Here is a 27,564-nt window from a genome sequence, read left to right as displayed (position 1 = left end):
ACATCAAAGTTACAGGGAAGACGAGCAGACTGTCGGAGCGGCCGGTGGTGAAGGCGGCGAAGGCGGCCAGTTTTCCCCGGTCTGTCTGAGATCCCAGATGGTGAGATTCTTCCAAGCTTACTGGTGGTTCATTAGCAGTCACTAATTTCTGACCGGCCAAACAGCATTTAGGTGCCAGATAGAAGCAGGGCTAGAATAAAAGCCTGTGAGCTTAGTCTTCTCATTCAGCCGCTTTCTCCTTGAGCTTCTAATAAACTGACATATTGCAGGTGAACAAAGGAATTCCAGTTGTGACTCCTGGAGCTTCCTTCTTCGCCTGTGAAACATTGATTATACAGTTAATATCAGAGCTTCCAGCCAGTCTGTTAAATATCGTATTTCTAGTCTTCAGATTACCTGCTTCAAACTGCAAAATGCCATATTTGAAGCACTTTTCTTTTCCTGTTCCGGCTGCATCTGAATGCAAAATGAGTAAAGCTATAAAAGCAATAAATCTGATATGGAAATGATAAAGAAAGCCTGTTTTTGAGAGTCTGCTTCCTGCTGCAAGGTCCACCTCACTTGCTTATATCAAATTTTAATAACTTTAGCATTAAAAATGTCATTAATGCATGTCTTTTCCAGTGAAGCTGTGTATCAACAACACCATATTTATGTGCCCGGATTTTATTTGACATCTCATCCAAATCTCAAGATCCAACAGTGACTGAGCCAGTTTTGTCCCTTGATTAAATTTTGACTTTGTTTTTTTTCCTGAAGAAAACTGTAATTGGAAAAAAAATGAATCTGCAGGTGGATTTAATTGCGACTATTTTCTTGTCAAACAAAGCACATTTCAAGTTTTGAAATGATGAAAAATTACTGTGTTTTTAATAGACCAGGTTTAATGTTCTGCACCCAAAAGTGTTCAATCTTAACAGAGCAAAGTAAATCCACTTATCCATCCATCTCTCTGCCTGTCGGACACTCCGGTTGTTACCTGCAGCTGTCAAACGGAGATGAGGAAAGGATAAGAATAGGAGAATGTGAAATAAATGGCTGTAACACCATTTTTACATCACTTCATGTTAATGTATCTCTACTAGTAGAGTCGTGGGCCTTGGAAATTGGAAGCAATTCTGAAAATTGCTGTGGGTGTGAATGCCATCACAAAGTGAGATTATCATCGTGTCCCTGAATTTAGTGCATATGGTTAAAGAAAAGGAAAAGGTATCGGGAGATAAAAGGCCAGCGATAATCCTGAAGCAGGAAACCACGTCAGATCATCTGGGATCACCTCTGCAGCTCGTCTGCACCAGACCAACTCTCAACCTTTCCTGGAAACATTTGTCTACACTCGCAACTACTGATCTTGCTGGCCGCTACTAACTATAAAATCCCCAATTCGATAAATCTTGGGTTAGTTGTTTGAAGTTTCTTTGCATTTTTGATCTTGACTTATATTTTCCTGCAGCCGTGGGTTAGGGGCAACTGTAAACGGTTAAATGTAAATTAATAAGCATCTGTTTTGATTACTGTTTCTCACAGCAGCTGCAGGCATCAACATCGCTGGAACACCAGCCTCAGCTCGCTGCTCCATTTAGCCGACAATGCAGACAAATGGCTTCACTGCCTGAATTCAGACAATATTTCCTGCATATAAAGTGTGTCAGCTTCCCCTTTGGGTCCAGTCCGAATATACAGTACAGTATAACGTATGAATATGTATGCGACCGCGTAACGCTTCTCTTTAACTTCAACAACAGGTGGAGATCCAGGAAATGAGCCAGAAAGCTGCAGTAACATTTGAGCTCCGCAGGAAAAACCTGGATAGATATTCCATAAGTGTGCTGGGGCATCAAAAACCCCACTGCCTGACAGATGCCGCCAAGCAGCGTGGAGATTTTGTTCATTTTCCAGCCTGCTCTAAATTTGACCCCCGACCTTGTGACACCACGACCTTCCACTTTGGCTTTTGATAATAAGGGTTAAAGGTGACATAAAACGATAATTTCCATCAGCTCTTGTGGACCTGGAATAGAATCAGAATTTTTAATGTTCACTTTCAGGGTTAATCACAACATCACTAAAGCAAATTGCTCTGATATGGCAACATGGGAGCTGTTAGACTGTTTAGCATGTTAGAATGATTCTTTGTTGTGTTGTTTATTTTTACTTCTGCTCCTGTTATTAGTTTTGCCTTGTTTCCATCGCCGTGTTTGTCCTTTTGCACTCATCCCGTCTCAGCCAAACCTGATTACCTCTGTGTCCTCCACCTGTCTAATTGGCTCCGCCCCCTTTCCTTGTGTATTTGATGTCTTTGTGTTTCGATCTCAATATTATAGATTCGGCACGGTCGTTCATGCTGATGAAGGACTTAATGTGCTTTGAAGACTTTCCCTGGCTGGATCCTGACAGTGCACCTCCTCTCAACCACGTTTGGGGTGTCCGATGCGAGAAATTAGTCCTGTTCTGTACATTTCTGTGAAAGAGTTGGTTGAACCTCTGAGTCTTTGGACAGTCAGCCTTCCACCTCCGTCTCCACCGCAGAGATTAGCCGCAGCTCTCCCTTTCATCTCAGTCAAACCCCTCATCCACCCTCAAAATTCCTTTCCAAACAAAGAGCCAGACCACTGAGAGGCAGCCAGCAAAGCTCCTCTCTCTAAATTGCCATCAATTTATTCTTTGTTCCCACTTATCTGTTACACTTCCACAACTCTGGGAAACTTTTATCCCTTTCACAGCTGACTCTGTTCCTCTCCCCTTCTCCAACCTACAATTAAGGGCCGATAGACGGCTCCATCCAGAATGCAAATCTGATTCTGTTCTGCAGAGGACCAATTAAAACAGGGTGGGCGGCTTATTGTACGTACAAGTGTGTGAATTGAAATGCAACAGGACGCGACAACAGCAGGTTTTTGCTTGCGCCTAATCTCATGCATGATTAGAACAGCAATAACACGATTGCCTGAGCCGGTACAAAAATGCAAGCTCCCCTCCATCTGTGTGTGTGTGTGTGTGTGTGTGTGTGTGTGTGTGTGTGTGTGTGCGCGTGTGCGTGCTTGCGTGCGCGCGCGCGTGTGTGTACCCAATAGAATGTGACAAATCAAGAAAAATGTTTGACAAACAGCTAAAGCTCAACATTGCTTGTCAAGTGTTTCAGCTAGTTTAAAGCTCTTCACAGTAAGTAGGAAATTTAGACAGATTTAAAAGCCAAATTTTGACAGGCTCCCAATTCATGTGGCTGCAAAAGTCTCTGTCTCTGTCTGTCTCTCTCTCTCAGGATCTGTTTTTTGCATGGTCTTCGTGTTGCGATCCAGGTCCAAAAAGCCAGTCTGAGGAGCTGGAATAGCATTGATACCGGTATTCATGCAACAGCCTTGATGTGATGCAGTACCATTATTTCCTGCTGAAATACAAATCTCCCGCGTCTCATCCCTGCTTGACCTGCATCTCACCACAACAATCATTTGTTCCTCAATCTCTCCTCACTTTCCAGTGGAAGGGTTGAATCTGGAAATGTCTCATGTCTCATGTGAATCTGATGCCAACAGCCTCTACTCACCCTGCTTCTTCCCTCAGCTTCAGCACCAATCCTCATTCCCTGTGCCCCTGCTTCCCCCTCCCATTCACTTCTTCCATGGCTGTGCTTCATTTTTAAGCTCACTTTCTGGTCTTTCAGGCCTGCCCCTCTCCCGCTGTGTTCCCACTCCCTGGAAAAGATTTTCTTTATTGTTATAAAATGAAAGAGATGGCTTTTAGAGAGGGTTCAAGCATCGATGTGCAGGTTAGTGTGTGAGGAGGAAGAGGGGAGGGACTGGCCTCAATTTGTGGAGTGTAGCGCCCCCGTGTGGTCACTGTAAAATGCCATCGTGGATTATTTCTGACTAACCCTCTTTCTGTCATATTAGGCGATGCAATAATCAAATCACATCTATTTTTTGGATTTAACTACATACTATTATATTTCCAGTATATATTTATTTTATTCTTGACATATAACCAACCGTGATTTTGTAAATCGAGGAACATTAAAAGACTCGTCTTGTGTGTGTGTGTGTGTGTGTGTGTGGGGGGGGGGGGGGGGGGGGGGGGGGGGGGCGTAGCTGCCGGCCTTCTGAAATGTCATCTTTGTCAGTACTTTATCCATGATGTACGGTACTTGTCATTTTTTCAAGAAGACTTTTTATTTTTCATCTGTGGGTAATTAAATTGTCTCTCTTTGGCAGTTATATTGCCAGCATGAATTCCCATTTATGTGACTACTTTCAGGTGTTTTCATCCTGTGCCCTCCATTCTCAAGTTAGATAGATAGATAGATAGATAGATAGATAGATAGATAGATAGATAGATAGATAGATAGATAGATAGATAGATAGATAGATAGATAGATAGATAGATAGATACGTTTAACAAATGACATCAGACAAATGTAAAATCCAATAATCTTTGATTATTCCTGCGGTGAATATACAAATATACAATCCGAAAGGGTTTTAAAAAAAATAAAAAAAATAAAAACAATAAACCCTTAAATCGGTTCTCGTGCGCAGCGACCCCGGAAGTGTTTGTAAAACGGTTAAAAGCCACTTGGCTGTGGCTAACTAGTGTTAGCTGTCAACCGGGTGCAGTCTTTTGTGCAGGGATGGAGCTGACACGCCGAAGTAAGTACCCTGCCAGGTTTTGCTCATTGGGTATTGTTGCTCCATTCTGTGCAGCGTGGACGTAAGAAACAGATTCTTGCTGGGATAAAATGGTTTCATATGTGAAGAACGCTTTTCCTCGAGGTTTGCCATGCTAGCTAGCATGTTGCTAAGCTATTGGATCGTCTTGTGGTGAGCATAGTCTTTAATGAATGTTCTTTTTTTGCTTGGTGTTTTTCAGATTTTAAAGAGTGTTTAAACACTGTATACAGTGCAATTGAAGAAGCAGATTTTCTTGCCATCGATGGAGAATTTTCAGGTAACTGTGCAAGAATTTTATTTATTGAAATGGAGTTTAATATTTTAAAGAACATTGCACCTCCCTAACTACTGCAGTCAAATATTATTTATTATATGTACCAGGTCAAGCAAATCTATTCTTTTAATGTACTATAGCGTGAATTGTTAATATCAAATTGTTGGGGCTTTTGCCTGAACAATGCATCACTTCCAGTTTATCACAAACGTGTGTGTGTTGTGTGTTTGTGTGTCTAGGGATAAGTGATGGTCCCAATGTCAGCGCTCTCACCAATGGACTGGACACGCCAGAGGAGCGATACACAAAGCTTAAAAAGGTTTGTTCATCTAGTTTCTCACTGTGGTCATTGGATGCTTTCTTGTTGATTTTAATGGTTTAATTTTTCCCACTAGCACTCTATGGACTTCCTGCTCTTCCAGTTTGGATTATGCACGTTCAAGTACGATCAGACAAAGTCAAAGTGAGTCAGAACTGATGCTGATATTATTCTGGACAATTGCAATACAGCTCAGTGTTGTCACTTCATCATTAACATTGTCTTTTATGCATGAACCCTTTCATTCTAATGTGCATAGTTATTATCTACAGAAGATGAAACACTGATGTTGCTGCTTTGTCTCTCGGACAAATAAACTCTCAAATTTAAAATGAGGGATAAGTAAGATGGATGTATATTTGCTGATTCAACCCATTAATTCCAGATGGTTTTTTTTCTGCTTTCTCGCCACTGCAGGTATATTATAAAGCCTTTTAATTTTTACGTATTCCCCAAGCCGTTCAACAGGACCTCACCTGACAAAAAGTTCATCTGTCAAGTCAGTATCTTGTTCAGAGACGCTTTTAATTCTGCATTTGCTTTCTTCTGTGAATTTTGGGTAGATATTTAGTTTGAAAAGCTCATTCACGACGACATCTTATCGTTTTCCTTTTGCTGTAGAGTTCCAGCATTGATTTCCTGGCTAGTCAGGGATTTGATTTCAACAAGGTGTTCTGTAATGGTGAGTTAATTTGATGAAAATGTCTAGGGCTGAAAAATTGTCCAAGATCATTTGTGTGTTTTATCCCAAACCCGGTACCTCAAATCTGATTCCCTCTTGATTTCATTATGTTTCCAGTACCAAAACCTTTTTCTTGTCTTAACAGGAATTCCGTATCTCAATCAAGAGGAGGAAGCCCAGTTAAGGGAGCAGACTGAGGAGAGGAGAAATCAACAAGCTAATGGTGTGGGGACTCCATCCTATATCTCGCCATCATCATCCAAAGGCCCTGCCCATGTCCCAGAGGAACATAAGGAGTTCATCAACAAAGTCATGTAGGTATTACTGGACTCTTCTCCTGCAGGATAGCAGCATGCAGAACAGCAGGTTACCGTGGCAATGTACGTTTGTAAGTTGTATCTCCTGGTTTCTTCAGAGAAAAGGTGGAGGCTCTTTTCAGCGGCACTGAGAAGACTCTGGTCTTGGAACCGTGTACTGGGTAATCTGCTCTCCTCTTTAAACCCATTAATACAGTTAATTTGTAAGTCATGTGCCTATAAACACATTATGTTGGCCACCAGGTTTCAAAGAAAGCTGATCTATCAGACCCTGAACTGGAAGTGAGTGTCCACAAGTTATACTGGTGGTGAGGGTGTTGGATTTGTAGCTAAAGTTCTTGATTTGTCTCACCTGGACCAGGTTTCCAAAGGGCCTACACGTGGAAACCATCGAAACACAAAAAGTAAAACTCCGCATTTCTGCAAATACTGCTGTTGTGCTGGAGAGCGTGGCATTTATGCAAGTGTTGTGTGCATGCAGAAAGAACGATTTATCCAGGTCAGCAGAGTCGACGAGGAAGAGAGGAAGAGACGGAAACAGCAGAAGCTGGAGCGAGAGCAGGTGAAAACTCTCCAAATGTCTTTTTGTTGAAGAGTTTGTAGCCGTTGGTTTGACAGTGTGTCTGCCCTCAACAGGAGGAGCTGAATGATGCGGTGGGCTTCTCCAGGGTCATCAACGCCATTTCCCAGTCTGTACGTTCAGCTGGCCGCACCCTCGCCGCTCCTCTGCCACAGTCTTCCTGTCTTTTCAGTTCTGTCTTTATTTGACCTCTTATTTTTATTCTGACATGCAGGGGAAACTTGTTGTGGGCCACAACATGCTGCTGGATGTGATGCACACCATCTACCAGTTCTACTGTCCTCTGCCAGAGGTGCACGTTTAGCAGGATTATTGGAAATATGCTGCTACCACATGGAAAACAAGCACGAATAACATAGAAACACTTCCTTTTTCTGTAGGACCTACAAGATTTTAAAGAGGTGACGATGTGTGTTTTTCCAAGGTAAAACTATCTTGTTTCAATTTTTATTTTTTTATTTTATGTGTTTGTTTTTTTTATTTCATTCTTTAATCTCTGTGTCCAGACTTCTGGACACAAAGTTGATGGCTTCCACGCAACCTTTCAAGGTAAATGATTTCAGGGGGGTTGCAGCTAACAGATGGATGTCAGTTCCATCTTTTCACGTGTGCCAATTCCTTTTCCAGGAGATGATCTCCAACACCTCTCTGGCAGAGTTGGAGAAGCAGCTGAAGGAAAGCCCCTTCAAGCCTCCGCAAGTTGGTGAGTAAATGCAGACCTGATGGTGTCTTTGTCAGCCTGCAAATGTCAACGATGGTTATTTTTACTGTTAAGAAACCGCCGAGGGATTCCCCAGTTATGACGCGGCCAAGGAACAGCTCCACGAGGCCGGGTATGACGCTTACATCACCGGCCTCTGTTTCATCTCAATGACCAACTATCTCGGTAACTCCTCTAACCACCGCCACCTTTTATGAGACTTTAACATGATCTTTAATTGGGTTCCTTGTCTACAGGCTCCTTCTTGACCCCGCCCAAAGCGTACATCTCGGCGAGATCGAAGCTGATCGAGCCTTTTTTCAACAAGTAAGATTCCCTCTGATTTCCTCTTCCTGCCTGTCCCTCAACAACAGCTGCAACATTTTAAACCCTTCCGTTTTTCTCGAGGCTTTTCCTGATGAGGATCATTGATATTCCCTACCTCAACATCACAGGACCTGATCGTGAGTGGGACACTTCTGCACAGTGACTCGCAGCTCGTTCTTCCAGTCACAGCTGATCATTGTGCTCTTCCCGCAGTGCAACCGAAACGGGACAACGTTTTATACGTCACCTTCCCAAAAGAATGGAAGACCAGTGACCTCTACCAGCTGTTTAGTGCCTTTGGTAAAACATCTCAAGCCACTGTTGATCCGTTTGTTTTGTTTTTTAACACCTGCATTTTTGAGTTTCTCTGTCAACTTAAGAAAAAAATCTCCCCAGGAAACATCCAGGTTTCATGGATCGACGACACGTCTGCGTTCGTGTCCCTCAGTCAGACAGACCAGGTTCAGATTGGTGAGTGTCGCACAGCTGAGTGGAAAGGCTGAGTTGAACTGCTGACTCAACACGCTTACCTTCCTCAGCGATGAACACCAGCCGCTATGCAGAGAGCTACAGGATCCAGACGTATGCAGAGTACGTCCAGAGTAAACAGGACAAGGAGAAGGGTGCTCAGACGACCAAAGCCTGGGGAGAGGACGGATGGGTCAAGTCTCACTACACTACCTCCAGCAGCTTTGGATATCTCAGGTACGCCTGTGCCAGTGTACACTTTTTTTATTTTTTTTAGGAACAACCTGTTGGTAAACAACAATTTATGTACGGTTTCAGGAGTTTGAGAAAACGAAGCATCAGTCCTGCTCAAGGAGAACAAGGGATGGGGAATTCTCCAGCTACAGACGGATGGAGTCACGACTTGTACCCAGATAACACAGGCAGCAAGAAAATTAAGATTGATGGTGATCGAACTTTCTTGGTTCGAGTTATTTCATCACATTTATGGCCTGCTTTCACATTTTTCATGTAAATCAAAAAGAATTGTTCATTCTTTTTTTTCCTCTTAAGAAATGACTGAACAGGCACGTTCACAGGCTGTAGAGAGCAAGACCTCAGAAGGATGGTTAAAGATGGCGTAAGTGAAACCACCTATTCAGCCTGTTTGTGACGATGAGGGTGGGTTTTAATGCATTTGTGCGCTGCAGAGATTCATCAGTGACAACTATAGTCCTAGACGAGAAGGAGAACGACGATGATGATGATGAGGATGAAGAGGCAACTCATGAGAGCACCGAATTAAGAGATAATGCTGAAGGGACACTAGCCTGGGAAAAAGCCAGCACAACAAAGAAAGGACCAAAGAAGAAGAAAAAGAAGTCTGAAGGTGCGTTTTAGTATGGGTGCACGCTGCCTGACAGGTCACTTCATTATGACGCCATTCATGGCTTCAGATGTCCCCATGTTGCATCATTAAAAGTGGTCCACTGCTTTGTATTATCATTCCTCCAGCACAGCAAGCATCTGTTTGCAGCTAATGTAGCATGACTTTATGGATGATGGAGAACCAGCACCATCAAAACATCGTTCATCCAAATAAACGTTTAAAAAATGGTTGCAATTAAAAACACGGCTTCCTTTCATTGCAGTTCTATTAGCAGGGAGTGTTATTCATGAATTCAGGGCATTTAGCAGCTGAAGGATGTTTCCCCACAGACTGACTACAAATACTAAAAATCCATGGAAAGTTGCCTTGTGGAATCCTCCTACGCACACATTGTATTGATTAGAAAATTAATTCTTTTTGTTGGATTGTCTTTATACAGGTGGCGAATCAACAACACTTTTCGAGGTTCCAGAAGTTTGGTAGCGCAAGATGAGTGGAGATGCCACTGTCCCACAGAGAAACTCCCACTCGGTTTCATCGGAAGCACATGGGGGCGATCTACTCCAAGGTCGCACATCACTGGGAGTGGCGCACGCCCTGAAATTCATTTGTCACTCAACACATGTGGACTCCTTGTTTGGGGCAATCCGCCAAACTCCTTGACTGGTCAATTAAGCCATAACAGCAGCTGCCATATTTAGATTTTTGTCACAGAGCAGGAAACTCTTCGACAAAGGTTACAAAGATACCACTCGCTTGTCTCTCAACCCCAAAAAACAAACAAATGTTTTACTGTGCTGTCTGGAATGTGCCACCGCGGACGAGCACTCGCCTCACAACGCTCTTTGAATTACCTCCAGTCTGACGGTGCGTTATCCCCATCAATCAATGTCGGAACTTGTAATTTACCATATTAGTCATTCAGTATTTTAATGCAGCCATTTTTCCAGTTTTTAAAAAAAAAATTAATCCACTTTTATCAGACACCTAAGCTTATATCGATGTGATGTTTGTTGGCATTTTGAGTCCTTCATGACAGCTGATTTTTTTTTTTTTTTTTTTTTCGTACAAAGTATTTCGCGACTTTTTGTGTTCAATGTTTTTGTATCGTATCGCTGTTCAATTATGTCCACATACAAAAGGTGTAAATGTTGAGCGGCATGTAGATTTTTGTATAAGACAACTGTTTAAAAATATTTCCTTGGATAGGAAAAAATTAAAGAATGTTTGTTGGTTTTTTTTTTAGTACTTTGCCTCCATTTTGTGGTTTCCTGAGTTAAACTGAAGCAAATCCAGGATTTACATTTATTATTTAAAGGTTGCCTTGGAAAATTCAGTCAATACACAATTGTACATAAGATGTCCAATAAAAATACTGTTGAGCCTAAAACAGCTTGTTAGAATTAGTTTCCCCAGTTGGTGATGCCAGTACAAAGGGCCATAAATGACCTCATAGAAACCAGAGTGTCCTGAATAGTGAAACCTTTAATGGAATCGGACCTGTATCCTGATGTGTGCCTGTTTCAGCTGCTTCCTGTCTCTCCTTGGGGGTCTTGTTTTACCTCCAGCAGGCACAAACCAGGACTGTGAGCACTGAAAGAAGAGGCACGTTTAGAAAAGTTTGAGTTGGTAGCAGCGTTTGTCCACAGGCGGGTGGGTACCTGTGGTGTCCACCCAGGATGACCACAGACAGGGTCCCGTCTGGCAGGGATCGGAAGAGCCGCCGAAGGCGACGGTCCAGCTTCAGCATCGTGATGCTGTCCTGGTCCTGTGAAAAGTCCCATTATGGTTTGTGAAGAAAAATGAGAGGGAAACTAAACACTGATCTTTCTCTCAGCTTTTCATATTTTGGAACTTCATGATGCCAAACTGACCTGAGATCCAATGCACGTGTGGCTCTCCTCGCCTTCTGCCGCTATCTGATGAGAATCCACAGTGTTGGCTCTGAGCATTGTCATGGCAACCCACGAAGTTAAGTGTGTTGGAGTCAGGGTTGAACTGACGAGGTAGTTTTGCTTGCGGAGTTCCTCAGAGGAGCTGAGAGCTCTGCGTTTGTCCGCGGGACTATTGAACTCTGACAACCAGATATGAATTTACCCGACAAATGTTGAGCACGACTGCCAACCATGACCGATAATGCCTTTTACTCACGGATGTGTGCGTGCCGCCTGCCGCGGCATCCAGGGTTGGTGGGCAGGAGAACTCTTTCCACCGGGCCGAAGTGAGAAAAGGTTTCTCTGACCGTCTCCTCGGACAGTTCTGTCTTTGAGGCGTTGTCGTGTTGGAGCTGTGCACCATTAACTCGAGCGGGGGGGGGCGTGTTTGCTGAGGCGTCTACGGCGCTGACCTCGGCAGAAGCGGTGAGCCGGCCGGCCATGGTGGAGGTCAGTTTAACAGCATAGAGATGACTGCTGTTGAGATGATCACATGCCAGAGCATCCAGAGTCAGCTCCAGGTCCAGCAGTGACTCATCAACAGGCCTCTGTACCTGGAAAACACGCGCATGAAACACACAAACGACTTGAACGTGACTGAAAGGTGCAGAAAACCACGGGAGGGGTCACCTTGATGTTCTGTCCCTGCACGTTTAGGCCATTCAGAGTTGCCAGGGCCAGCGCAGCTCCCTCCAGCAGCTCAAACTGGATCTCTGCATGAAGCTGAAGACCGAAGGTAATTAGAAAAACAACCATAACGAAATCTGATTTAAAACAAGAGGACGCGAGGCGGTGACTGAAGAAAAATGCTGATTCATTAATGTCAGGTGAGTCATAATGAAGGTGAGACGTACCCTCACGGCCGTGTGCAGCATTCTGATCTTGTGAACCGGTCCACAGCAACAGAACAGCCGCTTCACTTCTCTCTGGGAGAAACCAGCAGGAAACGGCCCCGCGAACACCACACACATGTTGCGAAGGATTGTGCACGACTGCAAATGGAACACAATGAGGGGCGGACAAAAGGGAGAGTCAGATGCTGAAGAAAGGGGAAAAAGGCATCACCCTCTGGTCCTGGACCTCCTGGTGAGAGGGACGCCTCTTCATTTGGTCAGAAAAGGATGAAAGCTGGATCACAGAGAGGAAGGGACACTTGGTTTGACTCCTGAATGAGGCCAGCACCTGCAGGACAAGAGGAAGAGTGAAGAATCACTGAAGACAAGTCCTTCAACAATACAGTACAGCGATTAAAGGAGTGAAATCTGACCCTCTGCACTTGTAAACTCACCTGTTTGTCAGAGTTCTGCCACACCTGATTGGACAGACTCAAGGCGACGTCAGCCCGCTTCCCTATAAAGGCTACAGAGCGGCCGTGTGTTTGCAGTACGTCAGCAAACCTGCAGAAACAGGCGACACCGTCATTAACTTGGAACTGGTGGGGGAAAAAGACCTGGGGGGGTGCAGATGTGGGGGGACCAGACCTGTGAGTGAGTGGGGGAGATGAAGCACAGTCAGGGGACGCTTCCTCTACTTTATAACCCCAAAGTTCCTCCATGTGAAGCTCCACAACCTTGGAGAGTAAATACAGGAAAACTTTGGGAAGTGAGGACATCTGACTGGTCCTCAAAATTTTAAAGGACTGTTTGAGGGTTAAGACTTGGTTTTCAGGTTGAGATTATATGTTAGGGTTTAGTTTAGGGTCAGGGTTGGGGGTTAGTTGGAATGGTTAGGGGTAAGGAGCTGGGGGATGATTTATGCTTGTGAAAGTCCTCACAAAGATAGAAGTACAAGGATGCGTGTGTGTGTGTGTGTGTATGTGTGTGTGTGTGTGTGTGTGTTACCCTGCAAGGTCCCATTCTAATAAAGTAGTGAGCCAGCTCCAAGGCAGCCACAGCGTCCTCAGTTGGATTATGACCCTTCCTATCTTCTGTTTGTATTTTCTTGCTAAGGAACAATTAGAAATGTTAGTTATTAAGTACAGGAGTGTGTGTGTGTGTGTGTGTGTGTGGGGGGGGGTTACAGGAATACAACCTACTTCAGCACCACCTCAGTCAGAACCTTGAGTTTAAACTTCTGTCCACACTGTCTCCTGTACAGCAGTGAGGTGTCGATCACATGCTGGTGGATCATCTGCAGGGACATAAAACCGCAAAATCTAAGTTTTGTTTAAATTCCTCCAATCTCAAATATCAACTTCCGGTCCAAGTGGGACTGCTGGGCACTTTTCTCTTCCGAAGGAGTGAAAACTGATTAGAAGTAATTTAAATGCATCTCAACAACATATTCAAAAACACTTCAATAACTTTAGTTATTATCCCTCATCAGCTCTAATCTCTCAATTTTCCAGTATTAAAACAGAGTGATGGCGACTCACTTTCAAAGCCATCAGGTCATTGTTAATGGAATGGCCGACCAACACCGCATCACTCGGCAACAGTGTCCGGAGCTGCGCCTGAACGTCCCTCAGGGTGGTCCTGACAGGCCGCAGCATGGCCGCAGTTATACCAGAGAAGCTACCGGAAAGAATATTTTATGGCTGTTGCTGCATTTTTAAACGCCATACCTGTGTGTGTGTGTGTGTGCGTGTGTGTGTGTGTGTGTACCAGGTGAGGTAGTTGAGAATATGGTTCTGAGGTTTCACCAGCTGATCCAGTAAACACTTCCCATCGCTGTCCACCAGGGAAACACGAGCCAACTCATATCCCTGTCCTGTTAAACACTAAAGAAAACATCAGCAGACTGACTGACTGACTGACTGACTGACTGACTGACTGACTGACTGACTGACTGACTGACTGAGTGCAATAGTAATATGCTAACTCCTAACAGCAACAACAACAGTGAAAACATATTGTGAGAACAGTGCACGTGAATTTCTGTATCAGTGTGTTGGTTGTTTGAATCAGTGGATATATAGGAAGTCTGTAACTGCCTGACTTTATTAATAGTTAATTACCATCTCACAGTCAAGTCCAAACAGTGGGCTGCTGTCTGTCACACAGGCAACACTGTCTGTGCACGCAAACTCTTCGAAGCCAGGAACTCCTGTCAGGGCACATGATGACAAAGCAGAGAGTGTTTCAGTACGTTTATGGAAATCAGTCTGAAAACACACACCTGTTCGATAATCACAGACACCTGGGCACCACATCATGCATTGTGCTGAGGGTGTCAGTAACTCACCTTTAACAGGGAAATGTTTCTTGATCATCTCCTCCTGAGTGAGAACATATGCTGTTAGTCCTCTCCTCTGGGTCCCGTACGCAGTGATGACAGGGTGAATCCTCAGAGCTGCAGCAGTGAATAACAGACACACACAAACACAGACACACACAGGAGAACAAGGGTAAATATTATTAACCTCAGCAGTTTTGTTCTAACTTTTGGTTGATTTCACTCTAATTCCTGAGCACTCCATTTCAAAAGACCGTTAAAAAATTAAGCATCCAATCTTAATTTAAGATCAAGAATACAGATAAAACATTCTGTCACCATCATCTTGACATTCTGTTTATTAAAAAAATGGTAAAAAAGAACAAAAAAGAACATGCTTGACACAGTCTGCAACTATTAATTATTGTAATGTAGAGATAAACACTGACATGCTCACCTTTGTCCAGCTGACTGTTTTCACCATGTCTCTGTGGGCGGAACAGGGAGTCTGACTTAGGGAGCTCACTGCTGAAGATGGCCGATGCTATGTCTGTAGGTGATGGCGTAAAGGTGACCCTCTAATCCAGCCAAATAAGAGAAAGCCACTGATTGGAATCTTCAAGCACAAACAATGTGAATGTGTAACTTTCCATCACCGGGGGTTACGTACAGTGGTGTATCTGCTCCTTAGGTGTCGCAGACTGAGGTAGTGTCTGTAAAAGTCACTCTGGCTCAAACCCTCCACGATCACCACGTTCAAAGCTTTAATCTTCCTCTGATGGAAGAGTCGGCACCAGCTACAGGAGACACAGGGGTGTAATGTGCAGCACACTTTTAGATTATTATTATTATTAGAGCACTGTAAGTGCATTAAAGAGACTCATGTGATGGGGAGAAATAAGATCCTACCATCACAGTCATTACCTGGGCTTTTTATTGCCACCTGTTTTCCCCAGAGCAGCATAATGAAGCAGCTCCACCAGCTCATTCAGTGTAATTGGTTGTGGAAAGAGATCAGGCATCGCACAGATCCTTGCTGAGCGGGACTCTCGTCCAGTCTCCAGTTTCTCCTCACTTTCCTGCAGAGTTTTCCTTCTCTTGGCCTGCTCATGTTCTGAGGGGGTGATGTTCTTTCTTTTATTGCCGCTGTATGTCATTGATTGTGATGCTGCAGGATCCATAGTCAATGCGCAGTTTCTGCTTTAAGATTAAAAACGAAAATACTTATCAATATTCAATTCAATGATCAATCATATGTATAGATTTTTTTTTTTTTTACAATACAATACAATGCATGTGAACGTTTATCTACTATCTAAAATACAATGCTACATACACAGGTTCATCATAGCAACATGTCACAGTGTCAGTGATTTATTTCCATGCTGAAATTCTTCGGGAACTCTCGGGAATGGGTACATTACTGGTACTAATTATTTATATTAAAGGTATGTTATATAAGAAAAAAGTAGACACAAGTAACTTTGTAAACTTGTAAACTAGTCAGCAATGTGCGGCCAGTGGAGTGTTTTATACAATGGAATGACATGCACAGCCGGCTAAATCAAACTTTATGAATGGGTGTACAAATATTATGCGATATTAGACTGTACGGTTCAAGTGTCCTAAAAACCTTATTCTACCTGGTGTTAGTGATCATGCAGAATCCACACTGAAGATTCTCTACAGCCGCAGAGGCTACATGCTAAAAACACATGGTTGAACCCGGAACGCAGTGCACGTCATTGTAGTAAAGTTTAAAATAAAACTGGCCGATTGGCATTTCCTGTTTGTAAAATTGACGCCATCTTTCACTTTCATAAATGACTTCCACTATTTTGTCCTGCGTTACAAATCAGACTCAGATCATGTCTGTGTGCAAACGTTTACAATTTTATTTATATAAAGAGTTTTAAAACATTTGTTTTGCTAACATTAGGAAACAGGAAATGCTTTTCGTTCATTTCCGCTTTACTCTCTCAACTCTGGGATTGATTACAAGGGCTGGGAGCGCAGTCGGATGAATTAATCGCCGAATTTTTAAATTCGCGCCGTAGTTTTAAAAATTACCACAGCCTGCTTTAATGATTTCTTAACAATAATTAACATGCAGTAAAACGCCATGTCTACGAAGAAACTGGCCAAGTAAGTGTCCTCTGATAAAGCATAGACTGCTGTACAAAACTGCTATCACTAACAATCTAAAAACGCTTTTTGGTTTGTTGTTTTTCTTTCAGGTAATGTTGGTAATCTTATGCGCGTATTTAAATTAGCTTTGATGTCCAACATTTTTTCGTAAATGTGTTCTACTTCTGTTCTATAAACTAATATCTGCAGGGAACTGGGACTGTTGAGGAAGCGCAGTCATTCCTCAAGCGGATTAAAGAAAATAATGGTTTCAAGTATGTTAACTAAATTATCTGCATAATATGTAATAATAATGTTCGTAAATTGCTTATTATCTGCATAATGTATAATAATAATGTTCGTAAATCGCTTAGCCACGACTGTTTTTTACCCCACTTTACAGATCAGATTTTTTCCCATCTAATTGTGATTGATTTTGAATCTACTTGCTGGAGAGAGAAAAACAACTACAGTCAGGAAATTAGTAAGTAGTCCTTTTCTCAGAATGCTAGTTGCACTTTTGTGTCCATACCATAACGTCTTATTTCTTTCTTGGTTCTATCTAGTTGAATTCCCTGCTGTTCTGCTAAACGCCTGTACAGGGGAGGTCGAATCTGAATTTCATACTTATGTTCAACCTCAAGAGCATCCAACTCTCTCTGAGTTCTGCACAGAATTGACTGGGATTACGCAGGTAGTCCCCAAGTCCATGTACTTCCTCTTGCAACACATTGTGGAATGACAGTGCTACACTTTCCCTCACAGATGCAAGTCGAGGCAGGGATTCCCCTTCAGATCTGTATGTCGCGGTTCAGCCGTTGGCTGCAAAACCTGCAAATGAATATGGGTTTGGTCTTCCCTAATAATCCCCAGATGGCTTCAGCAGCCGCAGCCTCTCGGAATCTGTGTACCTTTCTCACGTGGTCAGGTGAATTTTGATCAAACTGCTCTACAGCTGACTTTTTAAGGAATGAAACTATAAGACTGGAAAAATTAACCGTCTGTGTTTCATATCAGACTGGGATCTGGGGGTTTGTCTGCAGTACGAGTGCAGACGCAAACAGATCCATAAGCCCGATGTGCTCAACAGCTGGATAGACCTGAGAGGCACTTACAGGGTATGTAGCTGCCTTTGGGTTGTTTGTGTTTACACTTTGGGACTGAATTGTTTGCATTTTTCAGGTGTTTTATGACAGGAAACCCAAAGGACTGAAAGGCGCATTACAGGATCTGGGAATCCAGTTTGCAGGAAGAGAACACTCTGGTGTTTAGTAAATGTTGTTCTGACTCATTACAAATTACTTTGCTTGTGGAACTGTAAACTCATCTTGTTTTTCATCTCCTCAGGTTTGGACGATGCCCGAAACACAGCTCAGTTGGCAGCGAGGATGATGAGAGACGGATGTGTGATGAAGGTCACCAGGAGCCTAACGAGGGTGAGTGGCCGTCATCCAATGGTGCTGCCCTGCTCCTGACCTCTGACCTGTGTGGCAGTTAGGATTAAATATCCTGGAAATCTATAATGGGTTTAAATATGTGAATCTTTCTGATGTTAATAAATATTTCTCTTCATTTGACACAACATTGTGAGCACTGACTTTTATTCATTAACGTGGACATCAAACTGTTGACAATTTGTTTCACCAATAAATTTCAACCAAAAGCAATTGTGCATCTTAACTAGATCTCCTTTTGTCCTCCCGTAGGCTCCATCAGTGGTCAAACACATTTGTGGAAACACAGCTGGAGACGACAAGGAAGAAAACCCAAAACCACGTAAAAGGGAAGAAGCCCTTAACACTGACAAGCTGTCATTTTCCAGGGATTTGGACTTAAAGACCAACTGCGCTCATGGACTGAATTCCACCTGTCAGACTTTGGTCTCGCCAAAGACGCTTCTCTGCGGCACCTCTGTGATGCCCGGGGGAAGCTCGGTGATGGTGAGAAATGGTCCCGCGCCACACAAAAACAACAGCCCGGTTCTGTGTTCCACCACCGTGAGCTGCCTTTCCAGTCCGGATCATTTAAACCAACCTTCAGAAAAAAGAGAAGCACCGAGGGTGGTGGGTGAAGAGGAGAATGCCGACGTGTTTGCTTTGGAAACAGAGGAAAGGTGTGGTTCATACGATGATGTGTTGTTGGAAAACAGTGATGACATCAACAGCGGAGAATCTGATTTTGATGCTAAAGGATATTTATGGGAAGAATCTGATAATACAGCTTCTTCGGCTTCGTTATTGGATATTATGAGAGAAACAGTGAGTAAAAATAAGCTTAAACATCAAAGGATGACCAGTAAATCTGCACTTATGTCTCTGGCTACAAAGTCATTTACATCCCAGGTTAACAGGTGTAATAATGTGAATAAGATCAGGCAGCAATCAAAGTTCAAACAACCAGTTGCTCCTAAAAGTGTTACTCAAGCCTCCAACCTGAACCAACTGAAAACAGGACTAAAAATCTTCACGAAGGTACAAGAAAAGTCTCAATTACCCCATAGGAACTCAAAAACAAACACCCTCTTGTCTGAAAAGACCTCCAGCCCTAATCCCTTGTTTGCTACGCCCAAAGTGACAGTTTCTCACTTCAATCAAACGCCAAAGTCTTCGTTTAGCATCTATGCTGACCCCGTCAAACCCTCCAGAGACTCCTTTTGCACCACAAAAGGCGTCCTTACGTCTGTGTCAGCCAACATTCTCTGCGCACGGAGCAACTGTTCATTAACTGGGGGCCAGAGGGTCACATCTCCGCTCTGTTCCTGTGGACGTCGAGCAAAGCGGCAGCTTGTATCCAACGGTGGACCAAACCACGGGCGGGGCTTCTTCTGTTGTCCGGTTCGGCGTTCGGGAGGAGTAGGAAGGGTCCAGAAGGGATGTGAGTTCTTTAAGTGGGAATCAGCTGTGATGAGGAGTAACTCATTGCCCTCTGCTGCTGCTGGGTCATCTGCATCACTCTGTCAGGTCAACTCTTCTCTCAGCCATCCAAGACAGAGGTCGAACAGAAAGAGCTGTTGAGCTTTCGGTACCAACAAAATAAGCATTTAAAGAATAATTAATAGTTACCAGAAAATTTGATGAATGAAAAATAGAAAAATAATATTCAGCAAAGCTGTTTGCTGAACAATGAGCTTTCAATTATTTATCTAGACATTCAATTAACTTTGATTGTTGTGTAAACACTTAAAATCTATTAATCATAATTATGTCATCATTGTTCAACTAATTAGATAATCTTTTAATGTTTCAGAATCATGTACTGTATATGATGTAAAGTGATGAATTGTAAATATATATTTTTGCATGTATATTGTGGCTTCTTGTCTTCACTATTTTCATTTTATGCTACTGCAGACTAGCACTCCTCCATGTTTTAGATGCCTGTGTTGTGCTTTTACACAACTTTGTAAAAAAAAAAAATTAGCCGGTATTCCCTTTATTCATCTGCGGGTGGGTAAGTGGTGCAGTGGGCAGTCGGTGCCAGCAGATCAGAAAGTGATACGCCTTGTCTGAGCTTGAAACTTTATTATTTCATGTTAACCATCTAGCCATAAACCATCCAAAGTTTAACAAAAAATATGAATAAAACAAATCAATCGTGTGTTTGAAAATAAAATTATTTGATCATAAAAATGTGTTGGCGTATTTGTTAAAATATTAATTGCCCAGATAAATGTGCGATAACTACGTTTACACAGTGCAACTATTTTGCGCCCTCCAGTGGAGAGTTACGGTAAGCGTTCACGGTTTAAACGATTTAGAGATTGTCTCAAAAAAGCATGTACAACTTAATAACGAAAAATTGAAAAGGGCGCGAAAAGAACCCCAACTTAAATCAGTAGTTGGCTTGGGTAATTTAAGAGAGAGAGAATAACTACACAAGCAGCTGCAGTGTGTTTTATTTGCACGGTTAAAGCTGATGTTGGAGGTGATTCTACTTCTTAACCATTTGGCGGTACTTTAGCCCCTGTCTCTTGGGTCATTGTTGCGGAAGTGAAAAGACTACGTGGGGAAGATAGGTTGGTCTAACTGTGTATGAATGCTTTGAAGACTAACAGCGTCGATGTCCAATCCAGGTTCGCTTTGATCTCAGTCAAACGGCTCTTCCTTCCCGCCTCTGTTTGTCATATGGACGTGTTGGGCAGGAGCCGGGGCCTATAAATGGGACGGAGAGCCGAAGACTGCCTGTAATGCTGCGCCGGGTGCGACAGTCTCTCCGGCAGTTGCTGATTCTGATGGCCCGGAGACCGGGTCTGCTTTGCGGCACCATCGTGCTCGGCATCCTGCTCGTCCTGGCCATCAAGTTTACTTGCAGGTAACAGTCTGAAGCGTAAACAGCTTTACCTTTTGGATATCATGACAGTACAGTACATGTGTCACTTTCTGAATGGCAACGATGTAACATTGCTGAAGGTAAATCAGCCGCTCCTTGTTACAGTGTAGTTGTAGCTTCTGTTCAGGTCGTGCACCTGATTACAAACTGACGTGGACTGTATGATAAGAGGATTAACCACGCTGCTGGATGTTTACGTCAGAATTTTAGATCAACTTCAAACTAGTCTCCAGCTGTGACGACTGAATCCTGAAGCAATATCTTAGACACATCCTGCTTCTCCTCTGTTGTTTAACGATTACGTGAGTGGCCAGTAGAACTGGCAACTTTAATATTAAAGCAAATAAAAGTTTGGACTGTAACCAGGAGACTCTTTTTGTCTTTGCTGAGTCAAAGTTCTGACACTTTAAGATACTTTTTTTGACAGCCAGTATGACATCTTATGTCATCCACAACTAGCTTGCACTAAGGAGGAAAACGGATTTCTTATTTTAGTGATGCCAGCAAGATTGAAACTTGAAGCAAATTACAAACAAATGATGTGAGGCACTCCCTGCCTCTTGACTTTGAGTGCCATTTTACTGCAAATCACACTGAGATCACGTCTCTTTGCAGCCGGGCTAAGAATGTGGTGGCACCACCTCGACCACCGGTGCGGTTCTTCGCTCACGATGCCCCTGTGGTCGACCTCTACTTGGGTCAGATAGACCAGGTGGAGCGTCTTAGGAGCATGGCGGAGGTGTCGCTCATATTCTTCTATGCACCGTGGTGCGCTCACTCGATGGCAGCCCGGCAGGAGTTGCAGCAGGTTGCTAAGAAGCTGGCCAGACAGGTAACACGCAACTGAAGCCACAACAAGCCTAGCAACGGTTGCCGGCGCCCTGTCAGACCACCACTGACATGTTCGTCTCCTCTGAAACAGGTGCAGTTTGTGGCTGTGAACTGCTGGTGGAGTCAGGGGAAATGCAGGAAGCAGAATCACTTTTTTCAGTACCCGAGCATCCATCTGTTTTACCGGAGGTGATACAGAGAACCCTCACTCTCATCGAGTTTTTCTATTGAACACAATCATGACGCAACTTCAGCCGCGGTTTGAAAACGACTGGCAACATTTTATAACATTGTTGTTCTGTGTTCTGCAGGTTTGGGCCTATAGAGTACAGGGGTCCATTTGTGGCTCCGTACATGGAAAGTTTCATCCTCAGGGTCATCACACCTTTGACTTACCTCCCATCCACAGCCAGGCTTAAAGAGTTCCTCTCCAATCATGAGGTATGACGTCCTGACTCTGCAAGTTGCTAATAATTTCTGAAAAGTACACCCAACATTTCTATGTATTGAAAGGGCGTGCCTTTGGAATTGGTGTGTGTTTGATATTGTCTCCCCGCTGTCTCTACTGTGCTTGTAGCCTCGAGTGGTGGGTTTCTTCCAGTTTAACTCCTCTCCTCAACCACCGGGGTACATCACATATCTGCTGTCTGCCCTTCAGGCCCTCAAAAGGGGTAAGATGATGACACTACAGCAGACAGATGGGTTCAGTCTTCAGTTTTAATATTACTTACATAAAAATGTGGGAAGAAGGTGCCTAGGGATGTTTGCTGATTTTAATCATGAGATAGCTTTTATTTCGGGAAGGTTGAAGGGTGTGAAGAGGTGATTAAAAAGGCAAAAACTTCTCACCTTTTAATTTATTTTATTTTTGTCCTCTGGAGCAGATTTCCGTGGTGTCGCTCTCTTTGGCGTTGTCACGAATAAACAGGTCGCCGAGGTCCTTTCTCTGAGAGACGATGAATCAGTTTACCTTTCCAGAAGATTAAACTCCTCTTTGGTGAGTCAGCACTTCATGAAAGAAGGCCTACAAATTCAAGAGAAACTTTTTTATTGAGTTTACTAAAGTCTCTGCATGTATGTACGATGTTGTATGATTCAAAAGAGCTCAGATGTTTTGTACTTGCAGATTTTCCCTCGAAGCGAACGCAACTTTACCTCAGAATCCATCTGCAACTGGGTGTTTGAGCATCACGAAGACATCCTTCGGTGGCTGCAGCCTCCTGGAACAAAGTCCCGCCTCCTGGAGCGGGAGCTGAATAAAGGCCCAGCATTGTTGCTCTTCCTGGAACACAATCCTCTTGGGTCCAGCTCCAATCCAGTTCTGCAGCAGGTGAGCAGGGCTGGAGGGATCCACACCCAGGTTGATAGTGATCCTCTGCTCTGGTGCACCCCAGGGTTCAGTCTGAGGTCCTCTGATATTTTCCATTTATTTTCTGTGGGACATACTGATATTTGCTCGTCCAAGAAAGTTCTTGTGATACATCACTCTTGATTATCTATCTTTTTTGTTTTGTTTTTATCTTTCAGGTTGGGGACATTGCTGTTCGTTATCATTCTTGTGAGAACAATAGCTCCAACCTAGATGGAAGTGTAACCCCCAGCTCGTCGTGCTGCCAGTCAGTTCTGCTCGCAGAATCCGCTAGAAGCGTGTGTGAGGTGTGCCTGAGCTCATCCCGACCACTCCCAACCAGTTCCTCCATATGTCCCACACTCCCCTTCATGGCTCAGGGAGGAGACGTGGTGCTGTCTCATCTCAGACACTGCTGTCTCCAGCGAGAGTCCTCCCCCGTGCTGGGATGTAGCGACTTCAGGAGCAGCTACAGTCCGTTTGGCCAGTACAGTGCCTGCTGCAGAAGAATAAATCCTCGTCATAATGAATCTGAAGCCAAAGAAGTGCCAGACGTGCACAGAACTGCCCGTACGCCCAGCACTTCCACTGGAGATGACATCACAGGCCTTCGATGTCAAACCAACAGGACGCTCAGGTTTTACGTGCTGGATGTTGCTCTGAACTGGCCTCTGGCAGTGAGGCTCGGAGCAACGGGCAGAAGGAATGTGTCCCTAAGCCAGCAGAACAGCGAGACTGAAGACAGCCCGTTTGCAGCTATAGTCGACCTGAAGGACGAGGTCCATTATGTCCTCCACCGCAGTCCAGCATCCAATCTCACAGAGTCTCTGGGTAAGAATAACAACCTCTGAACTCTCATTTGCTGGATCCAAAATTAGAATTCTGTTTGTCTCCTCCTCTCTTAGAGGCCTTCATCAGGAACTTCAGTGCTCCATACAGGCTTCTGCAGAGGCATCTGGTGGGGGAAGAAGTCAGGAGAGGTGGGGCTGGGGACAGTAGACCTCCAGAAGAACCTCAGCGCGCACCACCTCTGTCACGCCCTCTTATCACTGAACTCACCACCTCCTCCTTCCTGCCACATGTTATGGATGTAAAAAAGGTGAAATTGAATTCCGCCAGCAGAGGTCGCCAGAGTTGCGCAAAACGATCTGAACGTGTTCTTCTCTAGGATGTTCTGCTCTTCTACTACACCCAGTGGTGTGGATTCTGCTCGGCCCTCAACCACATTGTGATCCAACTGGCCAGACTACTGCAGGGAAACAGCACCATCACTGTGGCCAGGTGCTGCCTTTGAGAATTCTTTTGTTTTAAATAAAGCTTTAAAGTCTTTTAACCCCGACCCTGTTCTAAACATGGTGGGACGTGTTTTGAATACAGGGTGAATGTTGCACGGAACGATCTTCCTTGGGAGTTCATGGTGGATCACGTTCCTTCTATTCTTCTGTTTCCCAAATACAGGTGAGAAACACCCAGAGTGCGACATTAGTGTAATGACACCAGCATCAGTGAAGCTGGCCGAGTCAGTCTATAGAATTCTAACACAACTTATCGGAAGTTCTAGTAAACCCTCTAGTGTCAATTACCTGCCATCACACCCCTTTGAGAGGAAATGCCCTGTTCATAAGTGCTCTGTTCTCACCGTCTCCTTGTTCGGGCTCCTATTTCAGAAAACATTTCAGCGTGAAGTATCCTGACGACCTTCTCATCACTTTACCCAACCTCCTTCGCTTCATCCTGCAGCACTCCGGCTCTGTGCAGTACGCAGACAAACCGATGGCAGCTTCTGTTGAAGCATGGGCTTCTGGACCTGACGCCCTCTTCCGTGCGGAGTTCCTCACCCTCCATCGTGAGGTCCAGGCTCTTCGCCACGCCCGTGAACGCCTCTCCCAACAGCTGGCGCAGCTGTGGCGCGACAACAGGCGCCTAAAATTTGATACTCGTAGCTTAGAGGCCCAGAATGCTAAGCTAAAACAAGAAAGGGAGAGCCTGGAGGAACAGCACCGCGAGAAGAGCCGGCAGCTGGTGGAGGCGGTGAGGAGGCTGCAGGAGCTGTCGGACACGTCCGAAAGCCTGCTAAATGAGAACGCCCTGCTCCGAGTCCTGCTGGCGGCACTGAAGGACAGGTCAGAGGCCAAAGAGCAGGTGGAGGAGGAAAGGAAAGAGAAAGAACAACAAATAAGTCACATGGCTTCCTGACATCAGGGTTAGGAACAGGACCTGAAGAAGCTGTGATAAGGTCACTTGAACCCACCAGGAATACATTTATTATAAAACTGGCAGTGGTGATCTGTCAGGATGCTGCTAAATGAGGATGCATTGAGGAATAATGGATTTATCCACTTTTAGGAAGAGACTGGTCCAGAGATGTGCCAAAGTGCCAAATGTCCAAATCAAACTCCTCGGATGCGATGCTGTTTGTGGAAAAGCTTTCGACCATACCGAGGGCCTGTGGCATCAGCACCTCTCACCTTTTCCTTTCCTGACCAAGTCTCAAAAAAGGTCAGGCATGAAAGGAAGGTGAAAGGATGATTTGAATCAGTGGTTGCAAGAGAGAGGGCTCCTGATGAAGAGGAGACCCGTTCAGTTCTGAAGAATCTGCTCACCAATCCACAGGCGGGCCTGACAGCACTTGAATCTTTTTGGTTTTGTTTTTTTTGGGGGGGAGGGGGGACAGTTCTTTTGGCTTTTTGAAAGGAAATACGTTCTTTTCTGTTAACACTGATCTGCTTTCACAGGAATACTCAATCACTAAGATATTTGTTATTAATTATTCAGGTATTAATAAGATGCTGCAGTTGTTTATATGTGAAATCTTACACTTCTTTTTAACAATTAAATCATTTTCATCAGATTTTTTTACGTGTCTCATTTTGGTTGGTGCATATTAAGCAATTTTCACGCTTTCCTTCAGATGTGACCCTAAATTGACCTGGTGGATCATGTCAGAACCAATGGAACTTTATTTTATTGTTGCTCTCCTCTGATTGGTCGGCTGTGTTTAAAAACTACCCACCAATCAGAATCCATGTCTGCAGTGAAGACAATTCAGGAATGCTGAGGAATCTAAAACTTGTAATAAATAAACTAATTGTTCCAACCACACCTGCTTTACAGACGCGAACAATGGATTCATTTATACGCCTGGTGGATAATGGTGACCAACAGATAAAGAAGAAAAAATATCTGCATGTACCTACTATTTAGTCTGAAAGTTTCATTTGTTAGACACGTCAGAGTTTGGAGGAATCAGCAGGAACATAGTGTCTATAGTAAAATGTGTCAATACAAATATGCATTTTTGGGCTCAGAAAAGATCTGCATGTTTACTGAGAGCCGTATTCAGAGCGACATACCAGATCTAATCTGGAGCAGCAGCACAATCATGTGCTCTTAATCTCATCTTTTTTTTTCCCCCACCACGGAAAATATCAACCAGGAATATGTTTTATACAGATTCATCAAGGCTTGTTTTTTTTCAAAAATTAATGACAGAAAACCCAATGAGTAAAGAAAATACAGACAATAACTATTAGGCTTTTAAACATTTACATTTTAAATAGACCAACAGCTGCAATAATGTGTTTCTTCAGTATGAAATTTGTCAGAAGAAATGAGCATATTTACCGGTATAATAAATGAATTTATAGTAATTATATTGATAATAACAGCTTTGGGATACATTTCAGCTTGTCGGCTCTTGGGCCTGAAAAGGTTTCTTTTTGTAATTGATATCACATATTTCCTGTTTAGTGTTTGGTTGTAATTAGGTTGTGACTCCGGATATCTTATGACTCCTGGAGAAATAAACAAGGTGGGCGGAGAAGGTGGAGGACTGTGGCAAAACTGTCCTGCCTGCAGTCCAACACTCTCCTGCATGTAAGTACTCACTTTTTTTATATCTAAAATTGTTCAGGGCTGTAGTTTCAAGTAAAATAAGTGCCTTCTGGCCCTAAATTTATTTAATAACTGAGCATATAAATTCATAAATCTACCTGTTAACTTATAAAATGGTGCTGAATAGTGTTTAAACCAGTGAAATGATGCTCACATTTTCCCAAAGGTATCGTTGTTTTGTCCTTCTCGTACAACATCCTTTAGTGTGGATTGATTACAGGAACCATGTCAAATGTCCAAGTGCCTGTCGGTGAGTCTGTGTCTCACTTTAAAGAACCAAAATTTCGACCGCATTTTCAAAATCTCGTTTCTCGTCGCAGTCGACCGTCTGGGGGACCAGCCGGTGCAGGTAGTCTGTCCTACCTGCCACCAGACAGTTCTGTCTAAGGTGGAGTACTCTGCCGGTTTACTCACGTACCTCTTGTGTACCGGCCTCTTCTTCTGTGGGTAAGCGAGCCTCTAACTCAGCTCTTCCACATAAGTGCATTATAGAGGCTCATGATGTTTGCTCCCATCTTCTCCAGATTTGTTTTAGGATGCTGTCTCATCCCATTCTGTGTGGACCGGCTCAGAAATGCACAACACACCTGCCCTACCTGCAAGACTAAGCTGGGCGTCTACAAACGCCTGTAAATCCGATTTGACCCTTTGTCTTTGCACGGCATCAAATAAATCAATTTGTCGCAGTTGTTTCCTTTGCAGCTGGATTACTGTGACCCTGTAATAATATTAAATGCTACAATCACAAA

The 27,564-nt window shown here is 43.7% G+C and overlaps 5 protein-coding genes across 9 annotated transcripts; 4 read left to right on the top strand and 1 right to left on the bottom strand.

Moving 5' to 3' along the window:
- The first annotated feature begins 4,522 nt into the window (after window positions 1-4,522).
- parn (poly(A)-specific ribonuclease (deadenylation nuclease)) lies at window positions 4,523-10,243 on the top strand. Its single transcript, XM_011612830.2, has 26 exons — window positions 4,523-4,643; window positions 4,864-4,941; window positions 5,178-5,257; window positions 5,334-5,401; window positions 5,675-5,756; window positions 5,879-5,939; window positions 6,085-6,253; window positions 6,355-6,417; window positions 6,500-6,538; window positions 6,618-6,660; window positions 6,738-6,818; window positions 6,893-6,949; window positions 7,051-7,128; window positions 7,217-7,260; window positions 7,343-7,385; window positions 7,464-7,539; window positions 7,612-7,722; window positions 7,794-7,863; window positions 7,945-8,000; window positions 8,077-8,163; window positions 8,260-8,334; window positions 8,403-8,568; window positions 8,650-8,777; window positions 8,884-8,950; window positions 9,021-9,199; window positions 9,639-10,243. The coding sequence occupies exons 1-26, from the start codon at window positions 4,625-4,627 to the stop codon at window positions 9,680-9,682; spliced, it is 2,064 nt and encodes a 687-aa protein (XP_011611132.2). The 5' UTR covers window positions 4,523-4,624; the 3' UTR covers window positions 9,683-10,243.
- Window positions 10,243-16,055, bottom strand: rexo5 (RNA exonuclease 5). 3 transcript variants are annotated; one of them, XM_011612829.2, is made up of 19 exons: window positions 15,930-16,055; window positions 15,211-15,486; window positions 14,957-15,083; window positions 14,744-14,864; window positions 14,317-14,424; window positions 14,090-14,178; window positions 13,737-13,852; window positions 13,508-13,646; window positions 13,169-13,263; window positions 12,975-13,077; window positions 12,615-12,703; window positions 12,422-12,530; window positions 12,199-12,315; window positions 11,988-12,125; window positions 11,764-11,856; window positions 11,351-11,687; window positions 11,074-11,118; window positions 10,861-10,967; window positions 10,243-10,792 (listed from the first exon to the last, which is right to left on the bottom strand). In XM_011612829.2, the coding sequence occupies exons 1-19, from the start codon at window positions 15,944-15,946 to the stop codon at window positions 10,685-10,687; spliced, it is 2,334 nt and encodes a 777-aa protein (XP_011611131.2). In that variant the 5' UTR covers window positions 15,947-16,055; the 3' UTR covers window positions 10,243-10,684. The 3 variants fall into 3 exon arrangements, with proteins under 3 accessions (XP_011611131.2, XP_011611129.2, XP_011611130.2); XM_011612827.2 differs by having other exon boundaries at window positions 11,074-11,273; window positions 15,930-16,054; XM_011612828.2 differs by having other exon boundaries at window positions 11,074-11,273; window positions 15,211-15,483; window positions 15,930-16,054.
- A 112-nt stretch (window positions 16,056-16,167) lies between these two features.
- On the top strand, window positions 16,168-20,031 carry eri2 (ERI1 exoribonuclease family member 2). The gene is made up of 9 exons (XM_029850548.1): window positions 16,168-16,431; window positions 16,624-16,688; window positions 16,817-16,897; window positions 16,980-17,107; window positions 17,179-17,341; window positions 17,431-17,531; window positions 17,596-17,677; window positions 17,761-17,849; window positions 18,120-20,031. The coding sequence occupies exons 1-9, from the start codon at window positions 16,409-16,411 to the stop codon at window positions 19,425-19,427; spliced, it is 2,040 nt and encodes a 679-aa protein (XP_029706408.1). The 5' UTR covers window positions 16,168-16,408; the 3' UTR covers window positions 19,428-20,031.
- A 388-nt stretch (window positions 20,032-20,419) lies between these two features.
- txndc11 (thioredoxin domain containing 11) lies at window positions 20,420-25,773 on the top strand. Of its 3 annotated transcripts, XM_011612833.2 has the most exons (13): window positions 20,420-20,724; window positions 21,358-21,574; window positions 21,665-21,762; window positions 21,885-22,014; window positions 22,151-22,244; window positions 22,458-22,570; window positions 22,700-22,903; window positions 23,101-23,752; window positions 23,827-24,020; window positions 24,090-24,202; window positions 24,299-24,379; window positions 24,589-25,157; window positions 25,268-25,773. In XM_011612833.2, the coding sequence occupies exons 1-12, from the start codon at window positions 20,600-20,602 to the stop codon at window positions 25,115-25,117; spliced, it is 2,550 nt and encodes an 849-aa protein (XP_011611135.2). In that variant the 5' UTR covers window positions 20,420-20,599; the 3' UTR covers window positions 25,118-25,157; window positions 25,268-25,773. The 3 variants fall into 3 exon arrangements, with proteins under 3 accessions (XP_011611135.2, XP_011611134.2, XP_029706402.1); XM_011612832.2 differs by having other exon boundaries at window positions 24,589-25,773; XM_029850542.1 differs by lacking the exon at window positions 25,268-25,773 and having other exon boundaries at window positions 24,662-24,995.
- A 917-nt stretch (window positions 25,774-26,690) lies between these two features.
- LOC105417681 (lipopolysaccharide-induced tumor necrosis factor-alpha factor homolog) lies at window positions 26,691-27,561 on the top strand. Its single transcript, XM_011612834.2, has 4 exons — window positions 26,691-26,797; window positions 26,982-27,065; window positions 27,136-27,262; window positions 27,340-27,561. Exons 2-4 carry the CDS (start codon window positions 27,041-27,043, stop codon window positions 27,446-27,448), a joined length of 261 nt encoding a protein of 86 aa, XP_011611136.1. The 5' UTR covers window positions 26,691-26,797; window positions 26,982-27,040; the 3' UTR covers window positions 27,449-27,561.
- Window positions 27,562-27,564: the final 3 nt, after the last annotated feature.

This window comes from Takifugu rubripes, chromosome 17, assembly GCF_901000725.2.
Source record: "Takifugu rubripes chromosome 17, fTakRub1.2, whole genome shotgun sequence".
NCBI classification, from domain to species: domain Eukaryota; kingdom Metazoa; phylum Chordata; class Actinopteri; order Tetraodontiformes; family Tetraodontidae; genus Takifugu; species Takifugu rubripes.
This window is presented reverse-complemented; position numbering and strand designations above follow the sequence as displayed.

What these genes read in the sequence shown, in the direction of transcription:
- parn (XM_011612830.2), top strand. An exon ending in AGAAGCTGGAGCGAGAGCAG is followed by an intron (nt 6,819 to 6,892) that starts GTGAAAACTCTC and finishes TGCCCTCAACAG; the next exon opens with GAGGAGCTGAATGATGCGGT. An exon ending in ACGATGTGTGTTTTTCCAAG is followed by an intron (nt 7,261 to 7,342) that starts GTAAAACTATCT and finishes CTCTGTGTCCAG; the next exon opens with ACTTCTGGACACAAAGTTGA.
- LOC105417681 (XM_011612834.2), top strand. Translation starts at nt 27,041, where the DNA reads ATGTCAAATGTCCAAGTGCCTGTCG. An exon ending in AAATGTCCAAGTGCCTGTCG is followed by an intron (nt 27,066 to 27,135) that starts GTGAGTCTGTGT and finishes TTCTCGTCGCAG; the next exon opens with TCGACCGTCTGGGGGACCAG. An exon ending in ACCGGCCTCTTCTTCTGTGG is followed by an intron (nt 27,263 to 27,339) that starts GTAAGCGAGCCT and finishes CATCTTCTCCAG; the next exon opens with ATTTGTTTTAGGATGCTGTC.
- txndc11 (XM_011612833.2), top strand. Translation starts at nt 20,600, where the DNA reads ATGCTGCGCCGGGTGCGACAGTCTCTCCGGCAGTTGCTGATTCTGATG. An exon ending in ATCCATCTGTTTTACCGGAG is followed by an intron (nt 21,763 to 21,884) that starts GTGATACAGAGA and finishes TGTGTTCTGCAG; the next exon opens with GTTTGGGCCTATAGAGTACA. An exon ending in ATGTTATGGATGTAAAAAAG is followed by an intron (nt 24,021 to 24,089) that starts GTGAAATTGAAT and finishes GTTCTTCTCTAG; the next exon opens with GATGTTCTGCTCTTCTACTA.
- eri2 (XM_029850548.1), top strand. Translation starts at nt 16,409, where the DNA reads ATGTCTACGAAGAAACTGGCCAA. An exon ending in TGCAGGAAGAGAACACTCTG is followed by an intron (nt 17,678 to 17,760) that starts GTGTTTAGTAAA and finishes TCATCTCCTCAG; the next exon opens with GTTTGGACGATGCCCGAAAC. An exon ending in TCACCAGGAGCCTAACGAGG is followed by an intron (nt 17,850 to 18,119) that starts GTGAGTGGCCGT and finishes GTCCTCCCGTAG; the next exon opens with GCTCCATCAGTGGTCAAACA.
- rexo5 (XM_011612827.2), bottom strand. An exon ending in GAAACATTTCCCTGTTAAAG is followed by an intron (nt 14,179 to 14,316) that starts GTGAGTTACTGA and finishes GTGCCCTGACAG; the next exon opens with GAGTTCCTGGCTTCGAAGAG. An exon ending in CTGACTGAGGTGGTGCTGAA is followed by an intron (nt 13,078 to 13,168) that starts GTAGGTTGTATT and finishes ATTGTTCCTTAG; the next exon opens with CAAGAAAATACAAACAGAAG.